A 24449-nucleotide genomic window follows, 5' to 3' on the forward strand; every position below is an offset into this window, starting at 1 on the left:
ATTTAACTTTATTTCTTTGTTTCCAGCGCTGATACACAAATACCAACAAACAGCTGGCATGCATGAATTCTTACCTGTCAAACACAAATGTAACTACTAACATTAATTCTGGTCACATTCCAGTGTCAGAGCAGTGGAATATCAGTTAGTCATAATGATTAGTAATCAATTCTACAGTGTGCAGGCAAACCTTCTGAGCTCTTGGGACCTTTAACATTGTGACCCAGCACAGGATCAAATGTGCTCTGTCCATTCAGCTACATGTCATCAACATAACTTTGGAAGGCCAGATCTCCGCCTTAACACATGAGGTGTTTAACTCATCAACACTATAAGATTCTATCCGATCACCTCCATCTATCCATCCCTCCATTTCCCCCTCTTTATCCATGCAGGTCTGGCGGAGGCTGAGCAGAGTGGCCCAGATGTCCCTCTCCATTGCCACACTTTGCATCTCTTTTCTGGGGGTTCCTTGGCCAGATGGGAGACAGTATGAGTGTATCCTGGGTCTGCCTGTGTGTGTGTGTGTCTCCTCCCAGATGGACACTTAGATGCCTGAACCACCTCATGTTCATTTCTTGTTAGCAACTGGAAGAGAAGGTGCTCTGCATCTGCCCATCAGTAAAGATACTCCCATATAAGCATCAAGTATATAGGACTTAATTAAAAAAACAACAATGTTTACCACACTGACAAATCCCTAAAAATGTATACAAAAGGCAAATTACAGATGTATTTTAGTTCTGAATACCATATTAGAAATTGATGATACAAGAATTGGAACAGGGATTTTTTTATGACACCAATTCACAACCCCACATTTCCTCTCACTATTATTCCATCTAAGCATTTCTACAGCTCAAAAACAATTTCTCAAATTTAAAATATAGAAAACAAAAGGTTTGGGTTCTAATTTGGCAAATCCAAGGATCTATAATCACACCAGTTACCCTCTTGATCCTGATCCAGCCAGGAGATCCCCTCACATCTTCACCTGATCCCTGTCTTAGCAACGGTGGATTGACATCTCAACATCTCAAATCTTACTGGCAGATTTTCCTAAAATGCCGTCCAATCTCTTTGTCCATCATCAGCAAAAAATTATGCATTTTCTGGCATGTCATCCATCATCCTGCTGTTTGTTATTTTCTCCCAGACAAGCTCAGTTTCTTGTTCAGGCAGTCAGGGGGAATTCCCTTTAAACATTAAATGACTTAGATTCACTCATCTAACAAAGACATACACTTAATAGATTAGGTTTGATGAAAATCCACATAACTTCAATTTGTCAACGCCGAGTTTGTAGCCAGCTGAAGCCTGAAGTGGGATCACCTTAAGTGCTACACAACAGCAGCATTGCACAACAGTTCACACACCAGCTGAGGGTCACGGCTGTTCACTGTATTTCACTGTATTTTTGGTTGTAATTGTTTTTTAAATGCAAATCCAGACAGAAGTGATGGTATACACAAAGATGAACGAGATTTTGTAACCTTTAAGTATGTGACACCATTGTTGCCACTCTGTTAGTTTGGATGACATCACTATTGTCCCCTGTGTACAATTTGAAGGATTGTTGATATAGTAAGCAGATATAATGTGGCGATATTTGTTATCCTCCCTCATTTTGTTTGTTTGTGGGTGTTTAAGGACACAAATATGCAAATTTAAGTTAGGATTTACATTTATATGTGTGTGAATATTAAGAAAAACTACCAAATCAAATTAAAAAAAAATTACGTCAAGAGTTCCCTCTAAATTAAGTAGTTATCAATTTGAATACCGCATTAATAAGTTAAGTTTCACCACGAATATGGAATTAGTGTATTTTAAAATTGTGTAACGTGTGTCGTGTAACGATAGAACACACTTACATACACACACAAACGGTCTGTGACGCCTTTTCTCAGGGGGTGGGTTTCAGATGTGACTGACGTGACTTCTGTCCAATCAGCTGCCAGATGTAGTCGGAAGCGGATGTAGTTAGCTGCCTCCTGTGTTGTGTTGATTCCTAGATAGAAGGGGAGAGGAAGAGTTGCCGTCTGTATTTAGCTGCCAGGCGCGGAGTCTTGTCTGTTTTAAACTCACTCATTCATAAATAAAAGGTAAACCATTCGTAGATTATTCATTTGTGATTCTCTGAGGTTTACGTCGTAGCGGGAGAAATGTCAAAGAGTTCATGCGGTGAGAAGACAGAGCCGGAAAGTTAGCCTGGCTCACTGCTTAGCTGCTAGCTAGCGTGCTAAAACCGCTAACACCAACAAAAATCACCACCTTTCACATTTAAGTGCCGGTAATGCGAGGCAGCATCAATAATTGTTGTGTTGTTTGTGTTCCCCTTTGCTGGAGGGGGTCATGTAACGTAACCGGCTGCATTCGCGGTCTAACAGCTGCTGAGTCATTAGCTAAGTTAACCGACTAGCTAACTATTGTTGCAAGCAAACTGGAGCTGTCAGAGGGCGAACGAGCTCAAGTTGATCTGTGTTTGTGTTTATTAAAGCTACCGAGGGTTTATCTGACCTAAATTCTCCCGTATAAGCCACCTCTGTTGTCTAATTCGGTGTTGTGAGTGTCGTGACCGATCAGAATCACAAATCTGTTTCGTTTTCTCTTTCAGAAATCAGGGCCAACTTCTGAATCAGTCAATGGAAAGAAACTGACAATGTTTAGCTTTGAAGGAGATTTCAAGACAAGACCGAAGGTTTCACTTGGGGGAGCGACTAAAAAAGTAAGTAAGCTTTAAACATGGAGAATAGTGAGATGAATGAGAATGAAGCAGTAATAACACAGATCAGAGACAACATAAGCTCACTGTGACTGAAGGTCAGACAGCAACGATCTCTTCCGCAGCTCAAACATTACATAACATCTCACTAAATAATAAATAAGAATAAATTAAACATATAACAAATATCTCCTCCACCTGAATGACCACACTGATGTTTATATGCATGATGTTTGTTCATTAGATTGATCACTGTAAGACAATGCGTCTCTGTGGCGCACCTCACTCCACCTTTCCTATTTTAGGTGAGATTAAGGTTCATGTGTTTGTTTGTAAAGGGAGTGACCTCATTCCCTCAGGCAGTGACTGGATGCGACTGACTTGGGGATAATTGGCGTGGACACATCAGATATAGAGCACAGCTCAACTCGCACACTGTCTCCTTCCAATTGTTTGACTTAAGTGATCGACTCTGCATCAGGCAGCTTACATGGGGGAGATTGTTTAGGGGTTGACCTCCTGGGCTTTTTCTTGTTTTGTAATCAGGCTTTTCCTGTTGTTGCTTTTCAGGAGGAGAAAGCATCTCTGCTGCACCGCACGCAAGAGGAACGAAGGAAAAGAGAGGTAACCATGTCTGTGTGTGTGTGTGTGTGTCTGCTCCTGTGACACGTGTGCAGCATGTGCTCATTCATGTCACATGAATGACATGAATGACATTTGGTTCAAATGTGTTCCTTGATGCTCTTTAGGATGAAAGAAAAAGACTTAAGAATGCCATCATCATCCAGTCCTACATACGAGGCTACCAGGACTTAAAGCGACAGGTAAACACGCACGCTTCCTCAAACCTTTTCTTCAGGCAATGCTCAATTTCCATGAATCTGCTCAATCCTTGACCTTGTTTCCTTACAGTACTCTACCCAGAGAGCCAGGTTTGATGAGTGTGTGGGTCGGGCGCAGACGGGAGGATCTCAGCACATCCTGGACAGTCACACACTCTGCCTCCTAACAAGGCAGCTCATATTTTTCTACAGACAAAGTGTGGACGCTCATAGATTGGTAAGAGCGTGACACGTTTAGTTTGAATGCCGTTAAGTTACAAACGCTTCCAAAACCGTCTCAGTCATACATGTTTGTGTGTGTGTGTGTGTGTGTAAAGATATGGTTGTGCCAGAACCTGGTGAAACACAGCGGCCAGTTTGTGAAACTGCTGGTGGGTCCAGAGCGGCAGACGTGTGTGTTCCAGATTAAGAGGATCTTAGGCTTCTGTTGCAGGTACGGCACTTGGCAAAGTCAACGTATATGAGCTGTAAGTGAAGCTGTCCTCGTCTCACTCCTCTCTCTCTGTCCCTTCTTAGACTCATGCTGAACTGCAGGGACGACACTTTAAACGTTACAGTTCCCTTGCGGATGCTGGAAGTCTTCTCTTCTGAGAGAACCTATCGCCCGGTTATTCCAGACACTAACTGTATAGCGTCATTACTAGAGCAGATTTTGCACTATATGGTACAAAAAGGTAAGATGAGGCCTTAATGTGCTCTGTGCTGTAAGTGTATCCTAACTGCATGTAAAGCTTTAACTCTACTCTTAATTTATTTGACTCTCTGTCCGTCTCCTCCCTCAGGATACTACAGGTCGCTGTATGTGCTGGTGAATCACAGACTCCCCTCTAGTCTGGAGTACAGCGACGCTCCCTCCATTCCTCTGGCAAGCACACTGTTGGAGCACACACTCAAACCTCTGCACTTTACCTACTCCTCCTGCACAACAGGCGCAAGGTACAGACGGACACTGAAAGAGCCGCTTTGCTCCAAATCAATCACATAATTGTAGATATGTTGCTAGGATGTATCTCTGTCTCTGTCGTCTTTCTTTTAAATCGTCCATTTAACCAATCAGACAAACTACTCTTTGTCCCTCTGAGTCCGTAGTGAAGCCCTAATTGCTTCAGGGACCAATTTACAACAAGCCATAAAAAGTCCTCCACACTCAGAGAGCATAATATCGGCCTATTTGCCTTCAGTTTGAGACATTCTTAATAACAAACGACATGGCCACTTCTTTTCTTCTTTGAAGAAAAGCAAGGCGGGAGTGAGAGGAACTTGTGTACACACCGACCCCGACAGTTAATTATCTGAGCGGTCTCACCAGATGTGACTGAGGCAGACAAAGCAGCTCTGTTTGGAGAGACAATATTGGGGAAAGAGCAGGGTGGCGTCAGAACAACCTCAGCTCAACTCTGTTCTCTGCCATTACATCATGTTAATGCAGCATCTCTTGTGGTTCATATAATAATATAGTTTGATCTCCTTCCAGCAATTGACTCAGTGGTACTTAACCTAGTAGATTTGACTGTCATGTGTTCTTTCCTCATCATCTCTGCTCGTCTTTCGTCTCTCAGGCAGTTTGTGTTTGCGGCCTTCACTGAGGAGTTCATCTCAGCACCGTTCACAGAGCAGATCTTTCACTTCTTCATCCCGGCACTGTCGGACGTCCGCCTGTCATTCCCGTTCGAAGCCTTCCTCAGCTCGCTCCAGGCCACCTTCGGCTCCTCCTCGGCGGCAAAGAGCCAGGCGCCGTGGGTCTTTTACTTTGTTCTCTCCGTCGGGGAAACCTGCCTAGGTGAGCGGCCCAGAGCGGCGCCCTGCACACAGGTTCATTTATGATGTCAGCCGGGGGAATGATTATAGAAACATATTGCACTTAATTTGAAGCATAAACACTTAAGGGCTGATTTACAGAAAGGTGAGATATAATAGGATTCATTACAAAAAAAATCTCCTGTGGCAGTGCCAGTGATGATGGATGTGTGTTTGTGTTGGCAGGCTCACTATCAGAGGAAGGTCTCCTCCTCTACCTCCGGGCTCTGCAGACGCTGCTGCCGCTGCTGCCTGTGTCGGAGAGCTACAACAGGCCGGAGGTCGGCAGCGACTCTGAGGATGAGGATGACGCCAACACCCGCGCTTCGTCCATGCAGGTACACATAGGCGTTTCTGTCATATCAAGCCCGTGTTGCCGCTTTATTGAGTCACAGATATTGGTAGACGGTAGAATATGAACTGTAAGGCTAAGTAAGGGTTAATCGTTACCTCTCTCAGGACGCCAGCCGCATCTCGGTGCAGCTCATCACAGAGGAGTGCGTCCACAAGCTGGACACCAAGCAGCAGACCAACGCCCTGCTCAACCTGGTGTGGAGGGATTCAGCCAGCGAGGAGGTTTTCACCATGATGGCGTCCATCTGCCACACGCTCATGGTCCAGCATCGCCTCATGGTGCCAAAAGTCAGGTACAAACACACAGAAATCAGGGGAAAATGTATATATTCTGTATATATATCATAGCATTTTCCAGATTGCGTGCAGGATCCGTGTCTTGCCCACCTTACTGAGAAGGAGTCCGTGTCTTTATGTGTTTTCCGCGCCGTAAGCAGTAATGTAAATAACGGCGACGTGAGACAGGCAGTTATCAGCCGACCTCACCCGCTGGCATTTACAACCGGCAGAGGAAGCAGGGATGTCAGGGAAGCTGTCAGCGCTGGATGAGGGCAATTACCCCGTCTCAGGTTGATTACATTAGGGCCAGGATGTCAGAGGTGGTGGTGGTGGCGGCGGTGGTGGAGGGGTTGGAAGCTGCATTGATTGACAGGGAGGTGATCCAGACTGAGCTTCACGGACGGTCACCCTCCTCTAGTTGATTGTTACTGAAGCTAGAGCAGGAAGCTACTAGTTGATTTGTATGTGTGGGTTAGGGTGTATTTGTTTGTGTGTGTGTGGAACGATCAACAGTAATTGTGGAGTCTTTGCTTTGAAACGGTGGAGCAGAATTGAGCAGAACTTCACTGTCTCCCCCTCCTCTTTGCCTTAATTTTTACTGCTTCCTCCTTCCCACCGCTTTTACCATAAATCCTGCCTTTCGTCCTCCATCATTATTGGATATCTGTACAAAATAATTAGCTCGCTGAGAAAGATTAATCACTGCAGGAGTGGACGGGATAGCTTTACAAGAGGCTAAGGGGAGCAAATTGCATCCCGGCCTTGATTTACTGCTCGTACAGCAAAAAAGGAGGCAGCCCGCTCGTCCAGTCCACCCGGCACCATGCCTTTTTTAATAAATATGTAAAGTGTCTCCTGAAGCCGCTCTCTCTCTTTCTCATCTCAGGAGGAACGCCTTCTCTTTCAGACCCCCCAAACTGATGTGGTACTGATTGATTTGCTAATTGTAGTCGGGGCTGTCTTTGCTCTGGTCAGTCTGGTGTAATTTCACTCTGATTGTTTGCTTTTACTCGGCGTAGCGCTCTGTCGCTAACGGGGCTCGCTCAGATTAAAGCCTACACAGGAGCTTTGGTCTCAGATTTGCTTTTAGGTGGTTGTTGTGATTTTTGTGTTTGTGGTGAGATAATGAGGTTAAAGGTTGTAACTTAAAAAAGCCTGCAAAAGATTTTTATTAAGTAGGAAACACGAAACCAATCCGGTCTTTATATTATGAAATGTGACCTGAGCTGTTTCCTCCTGCAGCACAGATTCTTTCATTACTACAAAATGAAATGATCTTAGTGTGATTCATCAATCTGCTCTTTGCGCACACACGCACACGCACACGCACACACACACACACACACACACACACACACACACACACACACACACACACACACACACACACACAACCCTTTTTGATGTCTTGACTTTGTTTATTAGCAGTTCATTTCATGATTGAAATGGGGGTTTGGGTTCTGGCAGACCGTAAATCAGCGTGTCAGCTGGCATTTAGTGCTTTGTTTCCCATTTCAATCAAACACCCGCATCACTTGTTATGAGCCCAGAGCACCATTCTCTGCTTCTCTCCTGAGTCTTGTAGTACTGACAGATGGTGTGTGCTCGGCACAACTATTCCTCATGCCCTATTGAGGGTTGTCTGCCTCTCTGCTCCTAAGGCTCATTTGCATTTTGTGATTTCTGAATGTGTTTTGGTGCTTAGTGGTTGACTCAACAGTGGATCTGGCATTTAGGCTTTGACATTGAGTATTCAGCCAATGTGAGATTCCCCTTTTCCCACCAAACTACTTTTTTATGCCCCGCTTGCTTCTTCCTCATGACCTTAGCTCATATCCTCATATACCCTTGCGGTTCCATTAAAGCCGGCCTCCTTATAGGTGCCAACAGTGTCGCTCCTGAGACAAGGGCCTATTATATGCAGGGGCACTTTATTTCACCTTTTAGCTTACTTACCACATTATTGTCACCTGTTCTTCCCCTTTGTGTGAAAAGGCATGCAATTTAGGACCATACACAAACACACACATACGTGTGTGCACACACACAGAGACTTGAACAAAGAGCAGCTTCACACCTTGGTGCCATAGTGTGTTGAGTGCGGAGCTTGTGTTGCGAGGTATGCGGGCCCTCCTCTGTGTTATCATGTAATGCAGTGTGAGTGTGGAAGCACGCGGGTGCTCCGGGGTCACGCCAAGGACCGGGCTTCCCCTCCTCCTCTGTCCTCCATTGTCTTGCTCCCTGGCCATTAAGTTAAATGGGACTCCAGCAGGAAGCCAAAGGGGCTGTTTATGACCTGGAGCGGGCATCCACGCCAGCTACTAGTTTACTAATGGAAGGTGCCTCGCCTAAATAAAGCTTAATGGCTCATTTAATCTCTTTTCAGCCCACACAAGGTATAAAAAGCTGAGAGGAAGGCTAAGAAAATTTAGCCTTTAACATGTGTCCTCTGGTTAAATGCGCAAAGTTAACAATCGCAAGATCGTAGACAGACAGGCGGAAAGTCATTTTACAGTTGTACACACTGCTTGAGTCATCTTATCGAATGAAACTTTTCACTTCAGTCTTTGTGGGTATTATTAAACATTTTAATGTCATTTTTGTCTCTTCTTTGCAGACTTCTGTACAGTTTAGCTTTCAACGCACGTTTCCTTAGGCACCTCTGGCACCTGATCACCTCCATGACAACCAAAATGATCACTGGGTGAGGCGATCAAACGCTTGTTGTCTGCAAATATTCTTGTGTTTTTGTGCGTGTGTGTTGTTGGGATATCTGTGCCCGACTCTCTGACCCTCTGTGTTTGACTCTTCAGGTCCATGGTGCCGCTGTTGCAGCTGATCTCTCGAGGTTCTCCGCTCTCCTTGGAGGACTCCAACCGCATCATTCCTCTCTTCTATCTCTTCAGCTCTCTCTTCAGCCACTCGCTCATCTCCGTGCATGACAGCGAGTTCTTTGGCTATGAATTGGAAAGAGGACTTTTAATGGAAGGTAGACTATTTTTATCTTACACCTTCACGTGTTTTTTCAACATGTTTTCAACATCTTGCTGTCTTGTATTGTCTCAATCTGTTTGTGGTTTGCTGCTGCAGTAAAAGTCACGAGTAGAGTTTCTCTCTGGACAGGTCAGGCGCAGTCGTCCATGATGCCCTTCACGCTGGTGGAGCTGGTCACTCTGTCTCGCTGCCTGAGGGACGCCTGCCTCGGGATCATCAAGCTGGCCTACCCCGAGACCAAGACGGAGCACCGCGAGGAGTACATGGCCGCCTTCAGAAGCGTGGGGGTGAAGACCAACTCGGAGGTGCAGCAGCGGATCCAAGCTGAGCAGAAACGCTGGGTGCAGCTTTTCAAGGTATGGAACTTAATAAGAGCGTCCGTGTTTATTGGTTTCATATGTTTTTTTTATCCAAGAATATATATGAACAGTTATTATCAGGTATTGTAATCAGCAGTTGTATTCGTTATGCCGTAAGTTCCACATATGGCTTTCACTGCACGTTGCTCCCAGTGAATTCAGATAATTAAGAGCATTAAGGTGATACGTGACACATTACCATGAGGCGTAATTGCTCTGCAGCCTCTCTGTGCAGTGGAGCACGGTGACCTAATGCTTGTATTCGTTGGGGGAAATCGAGCATCTACGCATGAACGGATGGCGAGGTAGAGAGCCGCCACAGAGGTCACCCATTGCTTATTTACTCGGAGGAAATGAGGCAGATAACAGCGTTAACTTCATTCTCGTTAGCTCTTTTTCCCATTCAACACCTCCCTTCCCTTCATCCCCTCTGTTTTCCTCCATTCGCTCTCAGGGAGACGGTAATTAAGCCAGCGTGTCCCCGGCTGTTAGTCTCTGACAGAGGGATTTGGAAGTGAACACTGATGTTGTGCTGGAGGTGACGAATCCACGACGAGCACATCGGGAATTTTCATAAAAGATCTGCTCACAGGCCTCCTGTCAGCTCCAACGACCCATTAAAGAAGTGGGGAGCAGGAGAAATGCATTTTCCAAATTGAACGCTGGGATTTACAGTCAGTTTAACGCCGCTGACCCCTAACACGCTAATGTTTGGTTCGTGTCATCAGCCGTCCCTCGCCATCTTTTATCACCTCCATTGTCGAGCTATCTATTTAATTGAAAGAAGTTAATTGAATGAAAATGATCAACTAAGCTTGTATTAATATTGCTAATGGAACTTTCTTCTTGGCCATGTTTGGAGAACGATGTCACGCTGGAGTTTGGGAAAGGCCCATTAAGGCTTGCACTTAACCCGATGGGCTAATTAAGGAATGCTTATTCATTCCCCGAGTCAGGGGGTAGGTCCGCTCCAAACCCATCGCCACGCGCCTTTTACAGCATTTTGCACTTGCCGTTATTGGAGACTCCGGTTGCCTTCCAATGATTGGCCAAGATTGATTGTGGCTGTATGAAAATGACGTGCTTTAGAAAAGAACATTTCGATTGAGATAATTTAGCCCTGGGTATTATATGGAAATGGAGTGGCTCTAAATGTTATGATGGACATAACGGCTCCTTTAGCAAAGCTTCATGCAATGACGGCAAGGAGGTTATAGAGCGGATAGCTGAGAGTAAGCAGCTGAAGAGGTTTGGATCTTTGGCTAAAATCGTAGAAATCAGATTTTCTCATATTAGGTTTTTGTAAATAGAAAACTATAACATTTAAAGAGCTCAACGTTTTGCCGGTGCTCCGTAACTCAAATGGCGGCGCGCTAAGTGACGCCATTATATCAAAGTGAAACACGGCCCCGACCTCCAGTCATCTGCGGGGCCAGGCGGGACCCCTCGCCGCTGCTCCCGTCTGCCGTGAGCCCACGCTCGCTCGCCGTGTCTCCTGCCTCCTCTGTGCGATGGCTGATGTCAGCAGCCCTGGCCTGTAATTAACAGGCCTGGACATTGAGGGACGGCGCAGGTCGTTTTTCTTTTATACTCCCCATAAATGGTGCACTAATGGCCGAATTCTCAAATTGCTTTTTTTTTTTCCTTCGGAGAGAAATCGCATCATCCTGCTTGGACAGAAACCGCTCTGTGTCCGTCCTGCCTTCTCTCCCCTTAAATGTGCTTTATTCTAATTTACAGCGATTTGAGTGAGTTAAGCAGAATGAGGGATTTGAATGTGACTGGTGTGTGTCTGTCTGTTTAATCTACTGCTTAGGTCATCACTAACTTGGTGAAGATGGTGAAGGCTCGCGACATCAGAAGGCCCTTCTGTCCGGGAGGTCACTGGCTCTCTCAGGAGGTCAACATCCGAGCAGATAAGGTATTTTAGCGTCGTCACAGATTATTTTTTTGTACTTTTAATCTAATCTAATAATGCATTTATCTCAAATACTATACAGTACATGCTTTGGAAACGGTATCATGCTGACATGTCTTTCCCCTCTTCAGGTCACCCAGCTGTATGTCCCTTCAGCGAGACATGTGTGGAGGACGCGTAGGATGGGGCGCATCGGGCCGCTGCAGTCAACACTCTATGGTAGTGTGATGTGTTTATAGAACCAGCTTGTCTCACAGCGATGAACGTCTCAGAGTAGCGTGTTTGTATTTCTATTATGTCCAACGTACAACATAATAATTTGATCCAGTTAATCTGATTTAGGATGAACCTGTAGCAGCTGGTTGATGTGTGAAATGCAGTGAAGGGACCAGAAATGCTTCAATCCATGTTCACATTTTCACTGCCCTTTTAAAAAGTACTGGCCCCGTCTCTGTGTCCTAGAATAGGCGATTCAGTAGTTATGATAAGATGGAAACAGCTATAACTTAAGAGTTTAGTCCACAGCGCCTTACTCAAGTACATTGGCAATGGATGGAATCTTAGAATCGTATAATGCTTGTCTTGGCTTGATACATAGCCCAGGGAATCATCCTAATTGCTCCCCAAAGTCACCTTCTCCCTGTTTGCTGTTCTTATTCTATGGAGTTGTGCATTGGGATTAATGTCTAACTCAGAAGTCTGTAGGAGGTTTTGGTGCTCACAGTAAAGCAAAGGTATTCTAAGTGATGTAACTTGAAAGAAATGTGAAAATGGAGTTTAAAAGGAAAAGGGGCATATAACAAAAAATATCAAATAGTTGCCTCCGTTGTAACAGAAACAGGGGCTCGTTTACTCTCTGTTTCCTAAATGAGGCAAGAGGGGAAAATAGCCGTGACGCAGGCAAGAGCTTCATCTGGCTCATCTGGGGTTTCTGTGAAGTACGGTGTGAAAACAAGCTGATAACAATGTGTGTATGATCTACCTAATGCCACTCACAGGCTGTATGGGATAAATTCAATTAGTGTGAAAGTACCTGATGAACTCAGCCACATCTGGTCGGCGTGTTTGTCTGGCCTTTTCTCATTTCCTTAAATGGACGGGCCGGCGGCTGATGAATGAGCAACGTATTGACCACCCCGGGGCCATATTTCTCCCCAAAGATGGAAACCTGATGGGAAAATGCAGATCAGATTGACTAATTGAGCAGAATAATTGAGCTGCAGAGTGAGGAGAGTGAAGAGCGTTTAGCTGCTGTGGCGATTTCTTTTTTTCTTCCTGTAGGCTAAACGGTCTAAACCCCGAGTTTAATACAAAACAAACATCGGCTTAATGGATGCAGCCGGGCAGGTGGACAGGCAGCTCGCAGTCGGCTTAATTAAAAGGGTGTATTATTATGGGATGGAAATGTCTTTAATGGCTCTGGTGAAGTGCACTGGATCCTAACTATGGCATCACAGACCTGTAATTACAGCACAGGCGCCGTGTGTTTGTGTGTGTGTGTGGTGAGAAGTTTCCATCCTGCTGGTGTCCTGAGCGAAACAGTGAACCCGTGTCTGCCTGTCTGCTGACCCTCACCTTTGACCCTTTTGTGTTGGAGGACAAAAGAAGTTTCCTCTGGGAATCCAAAATGTCACATTACTATAATGACGCCCCACTACAACAGATTAACTTTATTTTCATATATATTTTATTTTATTTGTTTGTATTTTAGGCTGTATTTTAGGCATAATTTACCATTGGAAAAAGAACCTCAAGTAAAAGTAATGCTGCTTTAAATTAAAAACATTTTATACAGAATTATACTAAAATTATTTATAGATGATTAAATTAAATGTAAGCATCAATGTAAAAATAACATTTTTCAAAATGAGTAAATTAAATTTTTGTTCATCTTTTTTATGTTGTGTGTTTTTCACTAATAACAATCATCAAAGTGAACGTTCCACCGCCACCCGCTAAATTAAAATGCAGTACCTGATGAAAGTTTTGCTAAATTGTGACAAGTACATAAAATACCAGTCCTTAAAAATGACTGAGGTATGTATTTGTCCCCTCCCTCCTCTGTTAGGATATAGATCGAGCAGCATACAGCGTCCAGGTGTCGACGATGACGCTCCGCTTTGAGAGAAAGCGCAGAGCTTAAGCTCGGTCAAACATTAACAATGCTGTTGTATCAGCTGCGGCTGTGGACAACCGTCACTGGAGAGGAATGTCCACATTGTCCTTGTTATAAGATACTGAAAATAAATCTCTCAGTTGTATCTTTAATCAGTTTCACATAGTTTTAGTTTCCATGTGTGTGTAGGTAGTTGGCCCAGTTTTCCCCCAATAATTGCAATTGCACAGACTTGAATACATGGAGGTTCTTTTTTATATTTGGTGTAGTAAAACAAGGTGAACGTGTTTTAAAAAAAAAAAAAGAAAAAAAGAGTAACAAAGAAAAGTAAGAGAAACAAAAAGTCAGTAACAGCTCAAATTGTGCTTGTGTGTGTTTCTGCAGTGGACGTGGAGCCTCCTCAGCTGTCTGTCTCTGAAGAGAGACACCTGGCCATCCTCACCGAGCTTCCTTTCGTGGTCCCGTTTGAAGAGCGAGTCAAGGTACCGCGCCGCCGCACCACACACAGCTACCGCAGCTGCTTCTGTGTGTAATATGAATCATAAATCTGATCCAGCACTTCGCCACACACCTTCACAAAGTGCTTCCCAAGCGCTTCACAAAGTATTTTGCAATAAATTCACCTTGTCTGATTGAAAGTTGGGGCTAAAGCTGATCAGCCCACGTGATGCCTCTGTCGTGTATGGAAGCATCAGTAGTTGTATTTATGATTAGAGGTCACGTCAGGGTAAAAATGATCAGTTCTGTCAGGATTAACTGCAGGCTGTTGGGAATGCGTCCAGCTGACGTTTAGTCAGGTGTGTGAGTACATCCATCATGCTGCTGTAGTATTTTAATAGCAGCTGGCAAGGCTTACAGATCATATCCCTTTTATTGAGTCCAAGTTGAGCATTTTGTTTAAATTTTAATGTACTAGACGCCTGCCTTAAATTTGACACGTCTGCTTCCTCTTGTCTGTTCTCACTGTCAAATAAAGGCAAAGTCTGGCCAAAATACAATAAAACTTCTCCTTAGCGAGGGGATTTGTCACTGACCTGCCGCCGGCCTTGCCTCTGTCCTGTAGATCTTCCAGAAGTTAATCTACGCAGACAAAATGGACGTACAGGGAGACGGGCCGTTCCCCGACGGCATCAGCGTCACCATCAGACGCAACTACATCTACGAAGACGCCTACGATAAACTCTCTCCAGAGAACGGTACGTCATCTGTCACTGTCAGAGGTGACGTAAAAGCATGTACTGCTGTAAATGTTTAGATTTTGCTTTATGATTGAGGCCGGCATACAGTTAATGTTGTTTATAGGGAAAATATTCAGTAGCTGCTGTGTTGTTTGCTGCCTTTACCCCGCTGCTACAGAGTGAGGAGGTGCGGCGCAGTAAACCAGACTGCGAGCGAAACTCTTGTTCCGCTCTATAAAACCTCAACACCGAGGTCCAAAGCTCCAGTTGGCATTAAAGACGAAGGTTAGCGCTCTCCTCGCGCAGACTATTGGATTTCGGTAAAGCATAATTGTGGTTCCGATTATTATAATGGACCGCATAAAAGCAGAATCAATTATTTTAAGTCACCTCTTTTGTGTTTGGATTTAAAAGGGCACCCGTGTGGGGGCAATCTGATTAAAAGGAGTAGTAGGAGACCTGGGCCGAAGACATGATCTATATCATTTATGTGTCTATAAGTTATAGCTGCCGTGATTTATGCCTGCACATTAATTATTCTGAAAGATGACCTCTTATGGAGTTTGATTTGAATATTCTGCAGGTCAAGCTGATGCTTTCACGCAAAAGGTGTTTATTTAAAAAAAAAAAAAAAACCCCATTGTGATGCAGGTGAGTGTTTACGTTTTGCTGATGAAGGTGAAAACTGCACTATGCATTATTTACATTTGATCTATTTTGGAGGTTTATTCCGCCCTTTGGAGAGACTCTTCATCATCACCGTTTAAGCTTTGGTGAAAAATATGGCAACCGAGTAAATTGGATTGAGCCGCTGTTTTTTATCGTTTGCCGTCTCGCTGCGTCTCCTTCCTCTAGCCCGCCCGCCCGCGTCTCCTCTCCCTCAGGGCGTACGTCATGTGTTTTAACTCATTGTTTTATTGTATAGTTTTAACAGTGTTTTATGCATTCAATTGTTGTTTTTATGCACGGCTGTTTATTAGACGCCAGCTCGCCCCGGCAAAAAGCGATTCTCAGTCACAAACGTGGTTAAATGAAGAAATAGACCTTTAAATTCAGGCGCTGACCCAAATACGACTGGGTTCACTTTCATTAGTTACTTAATAATAATAAATAAAACATGTAAAATAAATAAATCAAGCTAAGCGTCCAGAACAACATAAATATGAGGCTGGTAGCCAGATGACATCATTTTCACAATGGCACATCTAAGTTGGACTTAATGCTCTCAAGGTTAACATCTGTACATGAAGATGAAGATCTATGACTGAACTATCTTTATTCCTTGTCCTTCCATTAGAGCCGGACCTGAAGAAAAGGATCCGAGTGCACCTGCTCAACGCTCACGGTCTGGACGAGGCGGGCATCGACGGCGGCGGGATCTTTCGCGAGTTTCTCAACGAACTCCTCAAGTCGGGCTTCAATCCCAACCAGGGCTTCTACAAGACGACCAACGAGGGCCTCCTCTATCCCAGCCCGGCGGCCGAGATGTTGGTCGGAGACTCCTTCACCCGCCACCTCTACTTCCTAGGCCGGATCCTTGGAAAGGTTAGACTTGAATGTCGAACGGTGGCTCGTGGCTGTCGCTTTGCACGGCCGCTTGTACGTCTCAGTAGTTGTCGGCGCTCTTGTTGTGTATTCTAGGAAACAACTTGGGAGGAATCGCTGTCGTGTGCTGCCTGAAAGAGTTTAGGGTCGAGGCTGGTACCCGTTGTCTTCTTTCCTCCATGTGTGTAATCTGTTGATGGCCTTGTTTTTCTGTCCCCTCCTTCCTCTGATGGCACTATTTATTACATCCTAATCTTTCTAAATCATCCTTAATGCATGTGGTGCTGCTTGTTTATCAAGATGCCCTCCTTATGTGAGGGAGGGGGGGCCGGATTCAGCTTCAACCAGAGAAGAATTACCTCATGACAAGCGGTCGCCTCTCAATTAGGGCTTCCATTAGCCGATGATTCCTACCTCTTGTTTGTGTAGTGATTGCATTTGGCCGGCACTAAATCAGCGAGCCCACGCAGACAGGACATAAATAAGCGTTCAAAGCATGTGGTAATAGCATTTTGATCTGTTTTACAGTCGGGAACATCCAGGTCTCTCATGCTCGGCCGGGGATGGTCCGGTCCACTTATCAGAGCGCCGTAACTCCTCCTACCTCCTCCTCCTCCTCTACTTCTTTTTCGCCATATTCTCCGCGAGTGAGAAATGATCAATCAGCAGCTACAAGCCCTCCTCCCCCCCTCCTCTGTGCTCTCCGTAGCTAATGGTTCAGGCAATTAGGCGGGGGGAAATTAATTTGAATTTGACTTTCAATTAACCCTTCCTTAAGTTCCTCTTTCTCCATAAATATGGGCGTTTGAGTGGCCATTTGAGAGGCGTATTGATATTTGTTTAGTGCCGTTATTGCCCGGATAAAAGGCAACCGTTTATATGGATTGGGATTGCATCACTGGTGCGGCGGTGTGCACTGTGCACGCCGCGGCTCAAAGGACACGGGAGATTAATATTGTTAATTAATGTCCGAGGCGTGCCATTGTTGTGGAGGTGATGTATTACAGGCAGGAGTGGCTTGTCTAGGGTACTCACTGAAATGGGATTGAACATCAGAATAGAGGCCGGTCATCATCCCTCTTCCTCACTTGTCCACCCAGCTGACAAGCGGGAAGATTTAAGCCACAAATGGAGAAACATGAAAACACGTTACTTTGCTCTGGCGGCGGCGTCCCTCTTAACAAAAATCTCCAAAGTACATTTAATCTTCACCAAAGTGTTTACTGACGCCGCGGAGTCACAGCGGCATTCTTCATCTTGTCTTTGCGCCTCATTCCTCTCTCATTAGTTAAATCTGGCCCCTCCAGCCTCATCAGCGCCGGCCTCAGACGGCGAGGGTGAAGAAAGTTTGACGTGCTCTCCCCGCACTTTACCCACCCAAGAGCGGCACTGTCTGCTCACATTGATCTGCAGCGACGGATGGTTCCCTTTAGAGGGGTGTGAGGTTGGCACCCTCTGATTGATAGAGATGCGTTTGAAAGGCATTATAATTTTATTGATTCTTAATGTTGTAAATTAAGGAATTTATTTGGCAGCTAACAGAATGCACCTGCAACGTTGCTGGCATTTATTCCACCTGATGGTGCTGCGATCTGCTTTAATTGCGTTGCCACTGCACTCACTTATATTAAAAGGCCCGGGCCATAATAATTAATTCTTTCCAGCCCCGAGTCATTTTGGCACAATTTCTGGCAATAAACACTCATAAATAAAGTAAGTGGCATTGAAAAAATAAGGCTACAGGTTTTTCCCATATACTTATTGCTGCCTCTTCCCGGCACCGGCGTTATTGATAGGCTCCAAGGGGCCCAGCGGAGCATATGGTGGAAACGGAGCGCCCGGCCGCGGGAGAAATGCTAAGTGGATTATTTTGCATAAAAAATAGACAATGTTTGAAGTTGCGCAATTAACCTGTGTTTAGAAAATAGCCCTGATTTATGCCGGCGTGTGTGTTTAAGATGCATGCATTATGGAAATCCTCTAGATTTATAATCCATTTAGCTGATGCGGTCAGGGTTTTTAGCGCTATCATTTATAAAGACCTGTATATTTTAATGCCTCCATCCGGCTCTTTTTCGGACTATTCCAGTACATTAGCTTTGGGTTTTATGAGTCACCTGCCCGGCTGTGCTTCTTAATGGCATTTAAGGTCAAGGTGAGAATTGGCATTTATAAAGTTTGAGGCGGGTGAGCTGTGTGTGTGTGTGTGTGTGTGTGTGTGTGTGTGTGTGTGTGTGTGTGTGTGTGTGTGTGTGTGTGTGTGTGTGTGTGTGTGTGTGTGTGTGTGTGTGTGTGTGTGTGTGTGTGTGTGTGTGTGTGTGTGTGTGTGTGTGTGTGTGTGTGTGTGTGTGTGTGTGTGTGTGTGTTAGATAGATTGGCCCTCCGGTCTGTGTGTTGTGTTGTCGCTCAGGCCGATGGGAGCAGATTCACTATCTTAACTCCTGATGTTTTTGATATAAAAGTAGTAGAGCTAAGTTTGATGTTAGGTAATTTATGTTTGCTAATCAGGTTTTTTTAATATGTACTTAGCATTATTGTGCTCGCCGCTTGATGCAGGCTGCGGTCCTTTTAGTTATCTGGGTTATCTAATCATCATGTTTTATTCAGTGACACTCACAGCAATAAACAATCCCTGCGTTTTTATGTTCACGCCATTTTTTTTATGTATATTGATTGAGTGAATTTACAGGACGGTGCCCCCGGAGCGTCCTGCGCCCGTCCTCCATTTTAACACTCGCCCGTTGTTCTTCAGGCGCTGTACGAGAACATGCTGGTGGAGCTGCCCTTCGCCAGCTTCTTCCTGTCCAAACTCCTGGGGACCAGCGCCGACGTGGACATCCACCACCTGGCCTCGCTGGACCCCGAGATGTACCGCAACCTCCTCTTCCTCAAGAGCTACGAGGGCGACGTGGAGGAGCTGGGCCTCAACTTCACCGTGGTCAACAACGACCTGGGAGAGGCTCAGGTGACCGGATAAATGATTCACCTGTCCCTTTTTCCATCTCTCCCCCGTCTATTTCTATCCCGCCCAGCGCCTCTCCTTTCTGTCTCCTCTCCTTCCTCCCCGCTCAGTTCCTCTTTGTGGCGTTAATAATTCATTTCCCTCATGATGTACCACTTTTCAGCGGTGAGGGAGATAAAGCACGTCGCCGCTGTCGCCTAAGCCCAACACGCCGGCTCTGTTGACCGTTCCGCCTGCCTTTCCTCCAGAAAATTATCTCAGAACACGCCTGACAGAAGCAGCGAGTCGCTCTTAAGCACGTTCCCCTCTAAAGCTCGAGGCTGCGGAGACGAATCACCGCCGGCGCTCTGAGTCGGCGGGGCTTAGACCGACCTGCACTCTACCCGGAACCCCTGTTTGCTCAGGGCCTTAACGCTTCTTATTAGCTCTTCTTCAAACAACACCTGAAACGGTGGAGTTACAATGCGGCCCTCCTGGTCACAAATAGGGCATCGCAAACACGATAGGGAAAACAATTTGCGAAAGATTAGGCACACACACCCGGGAGCAGTCTGCCCTGCATTTGCCCTCAGGTGATAGGCAAAGCAAGCAAGATAACGACAGTAATTCTCTTACATTAGCACATAATCAAATCCACACTGGAGGGGAGAAAATGATTCCCTCTCAGTGTGGCGACATGAAGTCAACAGCACTGTAGAGCTCAAACGCACAACAAACTCAGTACCCTCGCTGGAGAAACACCTTTTTATAAACCGTATTTGTAATGTTGTGTAGCATGTATGACTCACTGTGACTGATTGTCTATCACATGGAGACAAAGTTGCTAAATTTTAAAGGTCATTATGTCCCAATACAACGTCACGGTGACAAAACTCCTTTGTTGACGTGCAGAACAGACGGACCATCAGTGTTGTAAACCTTCACTCACGATGACGTCGCACAATCACAAACAGTCTGAATGCAGCTTAAGCTCAGCAGCTCAGTGAAGGTGCTGTGGGCTCTCAAGGTCAAGACATAAGATGGCAGTGGTGTAATTTCGTGCACCTCCACATCTAAATAGTCACATGTTTGTATTCAGGATGATTATGGGAGTATATGGGACTGTGTGCTTGATCTGCCTTGGCGAAGGTTTGAACTCTGGAGTGCTCTCTTGCGTTATACAAGCGTTCATTTCACTTCATTTGATTTGATTTTGTTTCTGTACTCACCAGGCTGTGAGTGGCGATGAGCACATTGGGTCACGTCTGAGCCGCTCATGAGAAAACCAAAAGAGAACTTTGAGCTCATTTGTGTCGGGGAGATGTAGAAACACTGAGACTCACTGAAAACACACACACATGCACAGCTTCACCCTCGCTCGCTCACTGAACCAGAGTGCCTTTGGAAAACATTTCAAACACCTTTGTGTGATTGAATTAAATGGAGCTGGCACGGCTCAGCCACTTACATTGTTCCTGCTGGCATGCAGGCTGGCTCACAGCAAACACCTCGCATCATAAAACATGCATATGCATAATGAACTCTGCAGCGCCGCCTCGCTGATGGCCACATTACTCAACTATACTATCGCCATGAGCCACATCCCACATCAATCTTGGATTTTAAAGATGGCGTTAATATAAAAGTGTGTGGACGCCTTGTAAATCCCTGTTTGTGCCTCTTGTGACGCAGGTGGTGGAGCTGAAGCTGGGCGGGAAGGACATTCCCGTGACTACGGCCAACCGGATAGCCTACATCCATTTGGTGGCGGACTACAGGCTGAACAAGCAGATCCGGCCTCACTGCTTGGCCTTCAGACAGGGCCTGGCCAACGTGGTCAACCTGGAGTGGCTGCGTATGTTCGACCAGCAGGAGATCCAGGTCTGTGTGGACGTGCAGGTTCAGGTCACGTGTTAGTTCATGACATGTTTCAGACCTTTGCAGGAGATGTAAACGTGTCCTGGTCGTGTTGCAGGTGCTGATATCCGGGGCTCACGTGCCAATCTGTCTGGACGACTTAAAGAAGTTCACAAACTACTCAGGTAGGAGCTGGAGTTCAGGGTGTGTGTGTAGTGTGTGTGTGTGTGTGTGTGTGTGTGTGAGAGAGAGAGTCCCTAACTGTTATTTCTCTTCTCCAGGTGGCTACACGGCCACTCACCCGGTCATCCAGACCTTCTGGGAGGTGGTGGAAGGCTTCACCGACGACGAGAAGCGCAAACTCCTGCGGTTTGTCACCAGCTGCTCCAGACCCCCCCTGCTGGGCTTCAAGGTGAGGCGTCACCTGTGCAAGCTCACTGTCCCGCTGGAATCTTAATGCCTTTCTTCCTCCTCTGCATCTTTTCTTCTCAGCTCTGCCCATGTTTGCCCTCAGGCGTACGTGCACGGCCCCCCCGCATTATCAGCAAAGCGTTTGAGGGCGTGGCTCTCCCTTGATGGGCTTGTAATGAAAATATCCAGACTGATAACATCCTGCAAATTGATCATTTTCAAATTAGGCGGCGATAAGGCGGCGGGGGTCTGGCGAAGTCTTATCAGCGCGACCGCCGTTGTGTTGCAGTTCGTGACCTCCTCCTGTATATGAACTCCTCGTATGCATGGGCGTGGCCTGAGAGCGCCGCTGCACAAACATCGCCATTCAGGCCCGCCGTCGCCGGTTGAACTTTTGAACTTTTGCCTCTTGTTTGACACGAACAGAGGAAAGAAAGCGGTAATTTCCTGTTAACTGTGATTCACACAGAAACTCTCCCCTGCCTGCTGCTGAATCATTGTCCCTCACCTTCTATCTCTGAAATGATTTCCTAATTGGAAGCCGTTCCACTTTGTCACTGACTTGATTTGTGGGACTCTTAAGTAGTTCGTGATAGCAAAAAAAAAAGAAAAACTCAGAAAGTGTTGCCCAGTGCCATTAAGAGTTTTATGTTTCCTACATAGTATATCCAGAAGCGTAATCATCGTATGATCGCTTTTATGACTCTACGTTACGATCACTGGTCAGGAAATCCAGATTTAGGGAGACGCAACCAAACTCTGCTTAAAATTCTCTGCAGCGCCTCCTCCTCCTCCTCCTCCGAGAGTCTTACCCCGCCCGCCTCCTTTAATTCATTTGACTTTGGCCGGAGTGTGGACGCTCGGCTCCGCCCTCTACCCGTCTCTCCTCTGAGGGGGGGAGAGAGAGAGAGAGAGAGAGAGAGAGAGAGAGAGAGAGAGAGAGAGGGAGCGGTAATTGGCAGGGAGAGCGGCCCCTGACCCGGCCCTCAGCTCCAGCCAGCTAAGCCTTAATTAGCTGTCGTGAAACGGCCCAGGATTCATTAGAGGAGAAATAGCTCTGTCAGGAGAGGCCATTTAAAAAAGATGATGGAAACTCCCCCTTTTTCCAAAATGATAGCGCCGGTAATGACACTTTCTCAATAAGCAACGATAGTTTAATACGGTAATTGTCAGAAAAATGGGGTCGTTACGGCTAAGCCCCTCAAGAGCCGTTTAATCGAGCCCGTATGGCCGCTGAACCGTATCTGCTCACTTTAAACAGCGGGAGGAGATCGAGGGCGGGCGAGCTTATTGGCCGGCCGGGATCGTGATGGAAACGCTCCGTGTCACCGTCTGCAGATGAGGTGGCCTCATCACGGCCGGGCTTGATTTAAAAAATGCCAGATAGACAACATGAAAGGAGCATTGCCTCAGCGCCTCATCCCGGGGTCAGGCCCGGGTCCGGCCGCCCACTCAGGACCTCTCAAGGCCCAAAACTGATTTCCCAAATTTATATTTCCACTGTATTAGCTTGGATCTTAATGTCTCTCTTTTAACATTTATCCCCTTTATAGAGCTCAGTGCTTATTGCTTAATGGGGCTGTCCTGGGACATTGTGCTCATCACTGACACATGTTGATTCACGTCTCATTTGTCACTCGTCTCTTATTACCACCAGATGGACCTTTACCAATTTCTCTTTAAGATTTAATCTGCGACTGCATCCAATTCTTCATGCGCTTGTTAACTTTTATGACTCTGTGTGTGTGCGTGTGTGTGTGCAGGAGCTTTACCCGGCCTTCTGCATCCACAACGGGGGCAGCGACCTGGAGCGCCTGCCCACCGCCAGCACCTGCATGAACCTGCTGAAGCTGCCCGAGTTCTGCGACGAGCACCTGATGAGGAACAAGCTGCTGTACGCCATCGAGTCCTCGGCCGGATTTGAGCTGAGCTGAGGCGGCGCCGAGGCTTCTCTGCCCGCCCCCCTCCCTCCCTCCCTGCGTCCGCGGACTCGAAGCCACAGAGCGGCTCGGAGAAAGACGGAGAGAGGAGACGGCGCGAGGAAAGCAACGATGCACTGACCTGCCTGATTTGTCGTGTGAGTGTGCGCGCGCGTGTGTGTGTGTGTGTGTGTGTGTGTATGTGTGTGTGTGTGAGTGCGTGCTTAGACTGAACAGAGGGTGCAAGGATGAAGCGGGTGGGAAGCCTTTTTTTTAAATCCTCATGGCTTTTAGGTCATTTAAACATTTATCAAACTGAAGAAACGCTCCTAGAGAACAGCAAGGAAAGTAAACTAGAGCCGAGCCGCCGCCGCCGCAGGATCGCGGAGCCGCTGTCGTTCTTTGACGTGAATAAATACGAATCGAGAGTTTCTTCACCAAAGATTAATTGGCGTCATATAAAAAGGCAATACAATGATGGAAGGAGACGGAGACTGTAGGACTGGAAAGCCACCCGGTGGTGTGCCAAGGGCTGTGGAGGGGCTGTTTGTAGCCACCATCTACTTTTAGGGTTTGTGATTATTACTATTAAGTGATCATTAGTTTCAATAATTGTCATGTGGAGCATCCAGAGCATAGGTGTGTGTGTGTACATGCCGTCATCAGAGGCTACGTGTGGATTTGTCAAGGCAAATGCTTATGTTGGACTATAATGCGAAAGTATTATTATATGATTATGGATTTGTGAATATGTATATGTTTACGACTACTCTTGTATTATTCATTTATTCAGTATTTGTACAGGTTTTGTTTCTCATTCCTTTCTGAGACGAACGGAGGCCTCGGTGTTTTCACACACGCTTGCTAAAGGTGAACAATCTCTTCCCTCGTCAGTGCCCTAATGTTTGCTCTGAGGGGGCGACGGCTGTATAACATTGATAAGGCTTACAAGTGATCTGTGTACCGACAGAGAAAGGAGTGAAAAAGAGTGTATGGTTATGAATAAACCCACTTCCTTTTGCATTTTCCCCTCATAAGTCTCTTTTTTTGTGTTGCTTGTAATTTACAGTAATGACCGAGACATAAAACAGTGCTTTGCGGGGAAATCTCCTCCTGAGTTTTATGGCCTCTGACATATAATTAAAGAAACATCCAGTTAAGAAACACTGAGCAGAACTATTCTGGCCTTGAGATGCATTATCGGACTGAGCACA

The 24449-nt window shown here is 46.0% G+C and overlaps 1 protein-coding gene across 1 annotated transcript; it reads left to right on the forward strand.

The window, feature by feature from the left end:
• Positions 1 to 1984: 1984 nt before the first annotated feature.
• ube3c (ubiquitin protein ligase E3C) lies at positions 1985 to 24262 on the forward strand. Its single transcript, XM_076161101.1, has 24 exons — positions 1985 to 2105; positions 2618 to 2728; positions 3296 to 3349; positions 3475 to 3549; positions 3638 to 3784; positions 3885 to 4000; positions 4084 to 4241; positions 4350 to 4503; positions 5127 to 5347; positions 5551 to 5702; positions 5824 to 6011; positions 8615 to 8701; positions 8811 to 8986; positions 9121 to 9347; positions 11167 to 11271; positions 11400 to 11487; positions 13769 to 13866; positions 14448 to 14580; positions 15860 to 16107; positions 18860 to 19072; positions 20741 to 20929; positions 21024 to 21090; positions 21187 to 21317; positions 23080 to 24262. The coding sequence occupies exons 2-24, from the start codon at positions 2663 to 2665 to the stop codon at positions 23248 to 23250; spliced, it is 3264 nt and encodes a 1087-aa protein (XP_076017216.1). The 5' UTR covers positions 1985 to 2105; positions 2618 to 2662; the 3' UTR covers positions 23251 to 24262.
• The last annotated feature ends 187 nt before the right edge of the window (positions 24263 to 24449 follow it).

This window comes from Genypterus blacodes, unplaced genomic scaffold, assembly GCF_046128005.1.
Source record: "Genypterus blacodes isolate CSIRO-AG114 ecotype Tasmania unplaced genomic scaffold, CSIRO-AGI_Gbla_v1 ptg000110l_1, whole genome shotgun sequence".
NCBI lineage: Eukaryota > Metazoa > Chordata > Actinopteri > Ophidiiformes > Ophidiidae > Genypterus > Genypterus blacodes.